Here is a 12,247-nt window from a genome sequence, read left to right as displayed (position 1 = left end):
TTGCTGTTGTTCGCATGCCGAACTTGCACGTGTACTGCGAAATCTATTTCGCGTCTGTTTTTCTTACTGCTCCATGGATGGCAGCACTTTTTTATGTTAAGTGCGCATAACTATGGGAAATACTCTGGCAGTGTCACATTCTCAACTGGGTCTCTTGCGCCCTCAATAAAAAATGTTAATCGGTGTGTGCCAAATATGGGACGCTATGTAATAGAGGGTTAAAAATCCTGTGAACCCGTATTCCGTCACTGCTATTCTGCAATCAGGCATTGGGTGATCCGGGTGTTCTGTGACCAGTGTGCTCAATAGACCTTGCTGCTGGCATAGTTCGTAAGTCGTCATAATGAAGTAACCATGTGCAACTCAGCGTTCCCTTATTTATGTACACACATGCATGTGCTCAAGACTGGTATGTTTGTGGGGTGTTGGTCAATGACACGCAGGACTAGCGGTAATCAGATCGAGATGCGCTGTAAAGATACGATCGGACAATCCAGCGTGCTGTGCTCGTATATACTGCAATTTCCTAACGTCATTGTGTGCGTGTGCGTGTGTGTAAGCATGCATGCTTGCGCGCGAGCTAGCGTGAGCAGAAGCGTAAGTGGGAGGGCCCAGGAGGTGTGGCTTCGATGCAATTACGCAAGCGTTAATGTGGGCGTGTCGTGCGTACGCATGCGCACGCGCGCGTGCGCGCATCGGTACGAGTAGTGCAATACAGAGACAGCTGGCCACGTATATTGGTTCTTTATCCTCGTGCCTTCTAAACCCGATAGCATGCTAAACCCATGATGAGAATGAGTAAAGCTACTTACTACGTATATTTCTACACTCGCGTATCCTTTTTTACGCGATATGCATGGGCGAAGAGTGTGGTAACCTTGCTCACTACGCTGCAGCTGTTCTCACTGCGTCGCGCGTTATGCGCAAGGCCTCCTGAATCTCGCAGAGCGTTCGCAGCGTTATGCTTACCCGCGCTAGCCAAATAAAATAAAGAGAGGAAAAAGTTGAGGCCTCGTATGAAAAGCGATCTAGCGCATTTCGGTTTCGTCAGGCCGGGTGTGCGCGCATTTGACGCGAGCAGCGAGACGAAGTGACGTTATCTAGCCGGGCGAGCTGGCCGCGAACCTTGGGGTCTGCTCTCGGTTTTGAACCGACCAGAAGCCGAGTCATCCAAGCAGCAGCAGCAGCAGCAGCTACAGCACGAGACTGTGGACAACCTCCCCCTCTACCCCCCCTTTGAGCGACTTTTGCGATAACCCGGAGCGTCAAGATTTTGATCATAACCGCATGCTCCTGAGTAAGGCCGCCGCTTCTAGGGTGTCTCCGACGCCAACTTGTCGCCGAGCGGCTCTGTGTGTGTCTGTCATTTTCTTATTTTAGGCAGCGAGCTCTGTGAAACTACTACGTGCGTCTTAAGCAAGCCTGTGGTCGCAACTATACTGAGGAGCATGTCAGGGACTAAGTTAACGAATATCACATGGATGATATAGAGTAAGCCTTTCTGCAATAAAAAAAAAATAAGCCGTGACCCTTACTCATTTAGCAAAGGAACACCGATTTACTCTATATTCGCCCTTAAACGCGGTAATGCATCTCCTCTATGCCAGAGAACAACATTGCTCCCCCGCCAAAAAACAAGGCTGGCGCTAAGACAGAGAAGTGAGCGGTACAATTAGGCCTACCGAGTGCATCGATTTTCAAGTGTCAGAGTGTGCCCTTCATAATAGCGGTCCACATTGTTGGTAATTATATAAACGGTCCCACTCAGCTTACTCTAAACCCATGTTAAAATAAAAAGCCGCACGCAAACCTGTGGTGCTGGCACTTTACCGAAACGGAACCAGCACGTTTCGCTCGGCCAGCGAGACAGCAGTCACCTTTAAAACAGCCATGGAGGACACTGGGAAATAGTTGTACCCAACATTATTTCTTTTAAAAAAAAAAGGCAGTGAGAAGTTAGTAACTGCAGTATTTACTACCCCAATGACAAGTTTACGACGTTTCGCTCACGCTTTAGTACTCTAGATTATATATGATAGGTAGTAAAAGTCATTACTACTCAGCGTGTCAGGATATTACGTACGTGACGAGTAAGTAAAGGTGTTCCCACAGGCCGTAGTATGTTATACGGTAATTGTGACTGCCCTATATAAAATTTATGCAAACTATGATTCTCCTAGTTACACTGGAATAACAATTTAGTGCCAAGTGATGGCACACGTATATGCAAGCAGTAGGGTATGAAAATCCTGGTCCCAAATATCGGTTGTATGTATAAGATCGTGTTTCATTCATCGTTATTACAAGAACAAATGTCACTGAAATGAAGCGTGACAAACCAAAGTTCGTATTTAGTTCGGTATAACCGATAATTCGTTATATCAGTGTTCGTTATAGCGAGGTTCAACTGTATAAGCGAAAAATATATGCTCTTTTCCGAATGATCGGACAAAGAAAGTACTATGCAGTATGGATGGGTTTTCGATCGGCGAGGTTAGCTAATTCATTCCTTTGAATAAATAAAGGTCAAGCGGAGCACTCGCCCTCCTTTCCCTCGAGCCTCCTCTGACATTGAAGCCCTGCTTCCGGCTCTACAGACAACATTGAGGCCACTCAATGATCACTCAATGACAAGCACAAAAAATAAAAAAGAAAAATATCTGCAGAGAGAGACAAAAGGAAGAACACGGGACGAGCGAACGGGACAGCGCTATAATCCCGTGTTCTTGTTCTGTTCTTTCGCGTTCTTTTTTTCGCGCTCTTCTATAGGAGTATGCAACCTAGTTTTCCTGTTTTCTTCTCAACGTTGAGCCTGCTGGATCTCTCCCCCCCCCCCCCCCCCCACACACACACCATTCTGTATGTGTAGGCCGCAGAGCAAAACTTCTTCGCCATTTAAGTTCAAGTATAGCACTGAAGTGACAGCTGTGGGCTAAGCTCACGTATGAACCCGCGTTCGTTCACGCAGTTCCCTTCGAGGCACGCAGTGCAGTAGCCGGGCCTTCTGCATTTCTCCAAATCATCGTCTTCTCGTATATACGGACTGCGCTCATGAAGGCCCTTAATAGGGCAGATAACCGTGGTCCTCCTTATCTCAAGCAGGGGAGTGCGATGCTATTTTATATCGCGCTCCCCTGGCCGTCGCCGTCTATCTGCCGGTCTCGGCTTTCGCACGGCGCCTCTGACCGGCTCCCGCATCCACGGCGTGTTGACGTCGCGTGTTTCGGGCTCAGGTTTAGCTGCGCCGACAGACGCTTCCATAGCGTCATTCTTCGTATTCCTTTCTGTTGGTTTTCGCGGAAAGAAACCCCAAGTTTTTACCCTCTAGATTCACTGTTTACATTATTTCTTCCTTCGCACTTTCATCTGTAAGTTTAGACCAAAGCGAAGCGGGATATGGTTGCTGTTTAAAAGAGTGCATTTCTATCGCAACGTTCTTTTCGCGGTCACAATGGTGGGTCTGGTGTTATCGTTGGCAGTGCACTCGCGTTGCTCCAACTCGATCTTTTCTTTTCCAGAATACGATGCGATTCGCTTAATATGTTAAAAAAACCCATCAAATTCGGGGATTTTATGTAACCAACACGATCTGATTGAAACATGCCATGCCGTAGAGTGGCCTAAGCCTGCTAGGTGAAATTAGCAAAATTTAAAGGTCACTGAGTATTTAGCTTAGTCATAACCAGCTGTTGAAAGGCCGAGTAGGCCACGTAATGTTGTACACACGACGTAATTAGCAAAGTGAGTTCCGGTTTTCAACTGCCTTTCGTTTATCTACCATTCCTTCCTTCAACGAAGTTCTGGGTGCATGAGGTCACTTCACACTAACGGGTCGCATGGATCGATCGACAGGCCGCGAATGTTGACCAAGGAACAACTCGCGCGCGACCCCGGGCGAGCTATAGCAGAGATTACAGAGCTATGCCGAGCTATTATCAGAGTGACCTGTACGCTTCGCCACACCAAAATGTCGCAATTGCTGCCGTTCACTTCCTCTCGCGCGCGACTGTCCCCTTAGGAAATAACCCTCAACATATGCCGATGTCGTGCACTACACCGCCGACTGGTCGAACATCTTCGCGACTCCACTTACGGAGCTGGAAAACGAAGTAGCGACCGACCGAAAACCGTTGATTTTACACCGTAAATCGACTATTCGCCTTTGTCGCGCAACTACTACAGAGCGAGCGAAATTTGCTGCGACTCTTCAGTGCGAATTCGCACCCTTCCTGGACTGCCCGCACATGAAAAGTGACTCTGAGTTCAAAGTATAATCATGATGGCGACCAGAAAAGGAGATGCGAAAAGAAAGCCTGAAGACAGGGTGGTCGACCAGAAAAGCTGGTGGAGATAGAGAGAGAGAGGAGGGAGAGACGCCCTCTAATGGGTGCTGGAAATGAGATGTTTGCTACTGAAGTACACTACCGCAGATGCAGGTGAACTCCATGAAGAGGGATGTGTGATCTGCAGCAGGGGGCACTGATACAGAGCATGCCTAAAATGAGCCATGATACTAAACATATTTTAATCATTTCAATGGGACCAGTTTCGCTAAAGAAGTTATCACGGGCGCTTTCGATGCCTGCGATGCGCAAGCTCTGTTTAGTCCATTGGCCAAGTATGTTTAGTATCTTAAGGGATGGCTGTCTTCAGTGAATACCCAGTTCAGATATTAAGATTCTTTGTAAAGTATTAACGCAGTTTAAGTGGTCTATGTTTTCTGGTATTACGTATAATGGCAATGCTGTTAGCTACCCTATGCATGGGGAAGTGAAACGAAATTCCGAAGATGAAAGAGAGAGAGAGAGAGAGAGAGGGGAGAAAGGAACGACACGAGGAATGAGAGGGTATGTGACCTGTAGGGAGTGGTTAATCGGAGTCTCGAGGCGGCGCAGTCATGATGGTGTGGCGAAGGTTTCAAAGGTAGGAAATACAGGAAATGCAAGGAGGTTAATTAGACTATGTCTTGTTTGCTACCCTACACGTGTGTATGTAAATGAGAGGGTAATGAGAGAGAGAGAGAGAAAGCATGTGTGCACACAAGTCACAATACGCATCCACAGTAGGCTCTCTTGCTTAATACAGTCTGGACAGCGAGCCGGCGGGTAGAGGCTCGTGTATGCACTGGCGCTTAACCAATGGCGAAGAGGCAAATAAGTGACAGAGAGAGAGAGAGAGATGGGGGGGGGGGATTAAGAAAGAAGCGAGAGAGGGTGTGAGGAAGGGTTTCCCACAGCAAAGAAAAAAAGAAAACGGCCATGAAGGATCGTGTGAACGCGGGGATCGCTTTTCCCAAGAAGCGGCTGCGGTGGGGAAATAACGAGAGGTTAGGAGGGCTAGAAGGAAAACAAAAAGAAGCAATAAGAAAAGTCCTAGAGGGCAAAGTTTGTGGAGAGACGCACATGCCCGCTTCGGTTTCAGCACGTTTGCCGCGTCGAGCTGGACGCGGGCCGCGAGAGGTCAAGCGTGGCGCCGCGCCGCCGTGTACGTGCCCGTCGCGTGACCATCAGCCGCATAGTGTGCTGTTGTTGCCAGCTAAAACTTTAAAAAACAAACACGTAGAGAGAGAGAGAGAGAGAGAGACCACTTTGCGGCGTCTTTCGTCAGCTGCTCGAAAGGCGTAAACATATTTGCGGAGACACTCGAGCATCAATGACAGGCGCGTGCTGCGTCGAGTCGGCGAGTGATGAGGAGGACGGACTCCCCCCACCAGGTCCGCTCATCCCATAGGGCGGTGCCGGTGACGGCGTGCTTTCTTCTTTTTTTGTCTTTTTTTTTAAGGTGGGTGGGGGAGTTCTCCTCGTATTCATTACGCGCTGGAGGCGACGGGTGATACAGCCAGTCGACATTCAGTTGAGATAATTATACATATCGGTATACTGAAATGATAACAGCGGTAGTAGCACACAGCCAATCTAGTTCAGTTGAGATGACGATACATATCAGTATGCCGGAATGATAACCGCAGTTCTGGATTGGCGGTTAAGATGTTGCGCTGCTAAACTTAATACGCGGTTCCGATTCCCGGCTACGGCGGCCGCACTTCGATGGGGGCTAGACGCAAAAGATTCCTTGCCATTTGATTTGAATGCACCTTGATGAATTTCGGGGGGTCAGCATTAATCTGGCGTCGACACCCACTACCCCCCGCGGCTTGTCTCGATGTACGTGCTTGTTACGGAACGTGGAACGCCGGAATGTTTTCTAAAAGTGTACTTTAAGGTGCGCAAATATACTACGCCTATGAAACCTTTGAAACATCACGAAAGGAGCTTTTTTTTTTACCCACTGGTGGAGACTTCCGAAATCAGACAAGACGCAAGAGACGCACATCGCTTCGTACAACGTCATTTTGGTAATCTCGGCGTCCATGCAAGGAGTCATGGGTTCCTCTTGGTTTACTTATGTCATATACGTAAATAACGGAAGTATATCATAATACCTATTTATTAATAAGTGATCTATTACCATTTAAATATTTAATGAGCTTACTTTGTGATTCAAAAATCCGCGTGGTTTTAACGCGAAATCGCAGTTCTGCCTTCGGTTTCTCGAGAAGTAGTCTTCAACCTTTTAACGACAAATGAGGGACGATAGAGAGCCCTGAGAGAAGAGCGTAAAATTTAAAAGATAACTGCTGATTAAAGATCGGAAAGCTGGAAATGAAAATATTCTATGTCTCAATTAGCCGCACAACAACGGTCCTCCTAATGTTCATGCATCCATTTCGCAGTTGGTGTTGGCGTAATAGTCAGTAGGGGTGAGGCCGGGAACTCAGCATATGCGTACAAATTCAGTGCAAAGGTGCCATCAGCTGTATCATTTGTGCGTAGGAGTCTTTTTTTTTTTCTTTAGCCCTAGAGCTTACCATTTCGATACAGTGAATTGACTGGTGCGTCCATATCGATCAGGGCAACGCAAAACCCATATTTGTGTTCATGGCGTGCTGAAGGGAAACTCCAGTTGTGAATAGGCTATCAAATCAGTTAGCAATTATTGATCACGTTTGTGTTTATCCAGTATTTCCTTTATTTACTGCTTGTACTAGTATACCATTCGTGGCCAGGAAGAAATGCAAACAGTTGTGTTTTTTGTACGTACGTTCGTGCCGAGTGGAGCTTGAGGTTCGGGGACCTGTTAATGACAACAGCTTTTCATTGCCGTCTCCGCTCGTCCGCAGGTGAACCGGCCACAGAACATGAAGAAGGACAGCATCCAGACCAGGAAGCGCAAGCCCAAGAACGCAGCGGCTGGCAGCGCAAGCGCGGCCGGTGCGAGCGGACCTGTCGTCAAGGTTGAAGCGGCTGCAGCTGCCGCCGTTGCCGCCGCAGCAGCCTTCGCCGTGCAGGGTGGCGTCTTGCTGTCGACGGGCGCGGCCGACCAGTCATCAACATCGCAGCAGCCGCAGCCGGCTCACCAAGAGCAGGGCGGTGCGCACCACCCGCAGCAGCAGGCTCAGCTTCTGGGCTCATCACGCGTTCCAGAATCTGCCACGGGTGAGCATCTAGTGCTGGGAAGGTATTACATTGAAGCGGTCTAGGGATGTACTTACTCGGCTACAACCTAAATAAAATGTCAATTCTATCCAGAGCCATCGCTGTCCCTCTCATAGAGAATATGCATAAATACTCCACCCAATAACTCTTTCTAATTTTCATGATGGGAAGCACATCTCCAGTGTCTCAGGTAGTTGAATTTCCCGCATAGACGCATGTTTGTGTCTTACACCAACCTGTTTGTGTCTTACGCCACCGACCTTAATAAATAACTCTTGCTGGGAAAGAATGTCCTAGAGCACTAACTCGCGGCAGCATATCTAGGAGCACCTGTAGTTTGTTGGACTTTTAAAAGTGATTGAATGAAATATTGTAGTCAATCAGTTTTTATGTAATGTCATGTCATAAGAATTCTGGGAAGTTTCTTTTGCATGAAAAAAATATAAGACGTGTAAAAAAAATGAGGTGTAATTAAGTGTTTGAAGTATACTCAGTTGAGACCTCAAAGCACGCAAGTTCCTGATCATGTTCTCATGGCGGCAGACATATTCTCGTTGAGGATAACACACAGCGCTCCATATGGTACATTGTTCCTCACGGAGAATGGGTTCAGGATTTCTAGTTCTGCCAAGTACTTGCCTCATACTTAGTTGTATTGTCCTTGCTTTGAACGCATAAGGTTATCCTCTGACCTCTCCTTTTTTCCCCATTTCCCTTTTCCCGTGTGCAGAGTAGCAGGCTAAAGTGCACTAGCTCAGGCGGACCTCTCGGCCTTAAATTCTCTCTATCTCTCTAGATATTGCGTGTTATTATGCCTGCGAAGGAAGAATTACTTCCAATTAATGGCATTTCTCCGAGGCTTGTCATCTCCTGATTGGTGGGTCAATTGATAAGCATCTAATGACAGGCCTGAATGTTCTGTCAGTGCCTCCTGGTTCTGCTTTGGTTCTGCAGTGGTTCTGCTTTAGAGAGTCATTCAGAATAAGAAAACTGGAACATTTTTATGGTGGCGTGGAGAATGCTTCGTGCTGCCTTTACGCCCTTCAAAGCGTAGCTTCATCGCTTTGTGAGGAAGCCCTCTGCATGCGGGACTAGTACAGGTTAAGGCTGACATAAGCAGTCATTTTCATCTCAAGATGGTATGGCACCAGAGGAAATTCAAGATCATGACCACTGATAGTATCATCCTGTGCATTTCTTTGTGTGTATTGTGAGTGTGTAGGCCGACTTGTGTTTACTTGTGTAAAGATTATATACTGATAACCTCTGCCTGTATCACCCCTCCCTGCGCTGTAACACGTTGAAATTTGTGCATCATGCTTTCTTATGCACTATGATTGGTACCACATCCTACCTTTGCAGGTGATATGAACAGCCTGACAAGCAAGAATTCGACACTGCCCCACATCAACCTCAGCCTGCCCTTCCACTACAGTCAAGCAGGGCTGACGTCCGTGGCAACCACTAGTCATACCACCAACGCTGGCCTTGCGACCATCACCCGTGTACCTACAGTCATGACACTGTCCTCGTTGATGGCCTACGGTGCTGCTGGGGGAGTTCTGCGATCACAGAGCAACGGCCATTACGCTCCGTCGACGCTGGCGGCCCTGGATCCCGTGGCCGCGGCCCAGTCTGCCGAGCAGAGGGCGTCAAATCTAATGAGCCTTACATCATGAAGCGGGGATTGCATCACTCGATTGAAGCTGCTTGTCTAAAGTTGCCTGTGGTGTACATGTGCACCGAACTTGATGCAACACATTTTCTGCAATAACAATTGCCTTTTCACGCATTTCAGTGCAATGCGATAGGTGCTTCGTGCGCATGTGTGACTGTAACGATGCCGCCATTACACATGACCACAAAGTGCGCTCCTTTCCCAGTGATGCGGCATCGCAGTATAATTGTATTGAATGTTTATATAATCACTCTGAGAAAATGTGTTACATTAATTTTTGTTGCCCATGGTACATCAAGCAGCAGGCGATCTGTAACTTCCACTCGGAGGGCGCCTAATGTGCTCATTAACAACATGGGCTTATCATGCCTGAGAAGCAGCATTACCAAAGGGGGCCGTGCTTTCCCAAACTTGTTGCCGAGTGATCATTTGCTTCTCGCATCCAACCACTCCTCACTTCCTACTCATTCACACACGCACGAAGGGATGACTGGTGTGTCCTAAATGTATTGTCTGCTGTGCCCCCCCCTCCCAAAAAAAAGCCCAAACTTATATTTTGGCATCTCATCTGTCAACGTCATGGCGCTTGTGATATTGAAAGGGGTGTGCTGCATTGACTTTATCTTCGAGTCTGCAGAAGCAATAGATAGCTCTAAACATTTTTTGGCAAGTTTACCTCTCATAAACAAAAACCACCGCATGAGGCTGAGCCACGTGCATTTGGGATGCAAAGAAGTGCATGACACTGTAGTGCACTGGTTATTTTTTTGCATAGATTTTTCGCATAGATCGCATTACACTTGCACCTCTGAGACACAGTTCTCTGATATGTGGTGCAATTAATTTAATTAATGAGCAATTCTGTAATGTCATAAGTCGCCTGAATTGTCGCGAGTACAAACTTTGTGTTCCACAGAAACATAGCCAAATGCAGGGATTCGAGATAATCAAACAAGAAATAATCCTAAACTGGAATCGTATTATTCATAACTGTGTGAGCTTGGATTAGTGTTTTGAAAGTGCTACTCCTAGAAGAACAGAGCCGCACATGAAGGGTTTGACATGTTTTTGAAATGGGGGCTACCAAGTTATTGTAAGTTTTTTTTTATTTTTACAGCACGTTCGTTCCCTGGACGTGCTAGACTAATTTTAGTTACCTCTAGTGCTGTGAAAAGCCTGAGCTCTCAGTATCTGCTTGGGGTCATTAGATCATCATTGAGTCGATATATGCAATAACACCTGCCTCACATAATCATTGAGTCAATATATGCAATAACACCTGCCTCACTGTAGTCTTGGCAAAACTAATTGTTCCCAATGCAGGGTATTCACCTGGTCACAGGGCCTTACTTACAGATGACATTTGCCTGCCAGGGCCTTTTTGCCACACTGATGGGGAGTGGTTCACTTCTTTGTTGATTCTTTTCTGCTTTGCAGAGGGTTTGCACATCTAAGTAAAAGCTCACTGGCATCGATAGTACATTGAGTCACAACGATGCTGTAATTTACTGTCACATTTTCTGTATTCCATATTCATGCCATGTACTTGTAAGTAGCTTTGACATGTGCCTTACATTGTACCTTGTATGTGTGGTTCAATGTGCCAATCAAAACCATTCTCAATAGAATGGCCATGTGGAGTGATTGTCCAAGTTCTCTTGCTATACATGCAGGCTTCACTGCACAATTAATCAAGAAGCCCGTGATCACTCTGTTCTCTGAATAGTTTCTCGATGTTTGATTTTTATTGCTTCATTTGCTTCTAGAACAATGCTCCTTGTTACCTAGCAGATTGTTAAAAGACTGATAGCTTACAGGGACCAACCTGTTTGCTTTGCAAACATTTTTCTTCAGAAAGATTCTTTGCTGTGATTTACCAAATTTAGGGACAATTTACTGTACACATGAAACCACTGCTAACTGAGGAAGCTTAATTCTATTGAGTTCAGTATGAGTTGCAATGCGTGAGCCATGACGGAGAGATGCAACAGAGAAAAAAAAAAACGCAGGCGGGCTCGCCATTCCAGCATAACCTGGTACTTTCTATCTTGTTTGTTGTGCTGGCCTCCGGAGCAGCTCAAAACAAAAAGCTAAAGCAACGGTACACAATGATGAAGCATGCCATGCTAGGGACCAAGACAGCCTACACTGCCGGGTGGGCCAATTTATTAGCGCTTTAGTAAGAGAGCATGTAGGTATGCACATTGCTGGAATTACTGATTGCTTTTCACTTACTTGAAACTAATAGCTAATGTATTGCAACTCGCAGTGAACGCAATAGTATGTCAGATACTTTGGGCCTAACAAAGTACTACATTTACTTGTTGTGGCCCGCGATAACTTAATTTTAATGCAATAACTTTTTGCGATGTCACGCAGCAAACTAGATGGCTTGGCTCTTCTGTTCAACTGCCTGCAAAATCAGTAACTGACAGTTTCTTTCCACGTTGATTGGCACGAACTTCTTTCCTTGAATATTAAGTCAAGGTTGTCTACGTTAAGTTGTTTAAAGATTCTCAGTGCCAAATTTGTTTCAGGTTACTGCTTTTGTGTATTGTTACCGCGAGGAACTAATTCTAGTTATACTATATAACTTCCTTGAACTTGAGCTTCCTTGGAAACGCTTCATACCGATACACTCAAAATACTGTACTTGAGCAACTAAGGCATCCTAAGGCTTCCAGCGTAGTTAGTTTATGTAATAATAGTGATATTCACGTGTGCCAATTTTTTATGCTACTGTAAAGTACAAACTGCCTCTTTATGCGCATCTTCATTGGGTGAAGCAGTGTTTATCTATTTATGTGGTGTTTTATTGCCTTGCACCAGGGCAGATTCAAGCTGAATTTGAAGTGGCTGAGACAGCATCACATCAGTCAGAGCATCATCAGTGTAATCACAGTGCAATACTCGATACCGCCTTTGTGTATAGGCTACAGGTGCATAGGGAGATTGCTCAATTTACACAGGGCTCACTTATGATTTCATCGCGTGGATAGCTGGGAATGGGCAAGACTCGGTGCCATGTTTAGAGCCTGGTCAGTGCACAGCTCTTGGGCTGTTCATCAATGTG

General features: G+C 46.3%; 1 protein-coding gene across 1 annotated transcript in view; it reads left to right on the top strand.

Moving 5' to 3' along the window:
- The window catches only part of LOC119396010 (GATA-binding factor C-like), a 79,059-nt gene extending 69,350 nt beyond the window's left edge, over positions 1 to 9,709 (top strand). Inside the window, 2 exon segments of the mRNA XM_049416864.1 lie at positions 7,181 to 7,496; positions 8,859 to 9,709. Coding sequence (XP_049272821.1) covers positions 7,181 to 7,496; positions 8,859 to 9,175 — 633 coding nt within the window. The 3' untranslated portion in view covers positions 9,176 to 9,709.
- Positions 9,710 to 12,247: the final 2,538 nt, after the last annotated feature.

This window comes from Rhipicephalus sanguineus, chromosome 6 (genome assembly GCF_013339695.2).
Source record: "Rhipicephalus sanguineus isolate Rsan-2018 chromosome 6, BIME_Rsan_1.4, whole genome shotgun sequence".
In the NCBI taxonomy this organism is placed as follows: Eukaryota; Metazoa; Arthropoda; class Arachnida; order Ixodida; family Ixodidae; genus Rhipicephalus; species Rhipicephalus sanguineus.
Note: the sequence above shows the minus strand (reverse complement) of the source record. Positions and strands in the feature narration are given on the sequence as shown.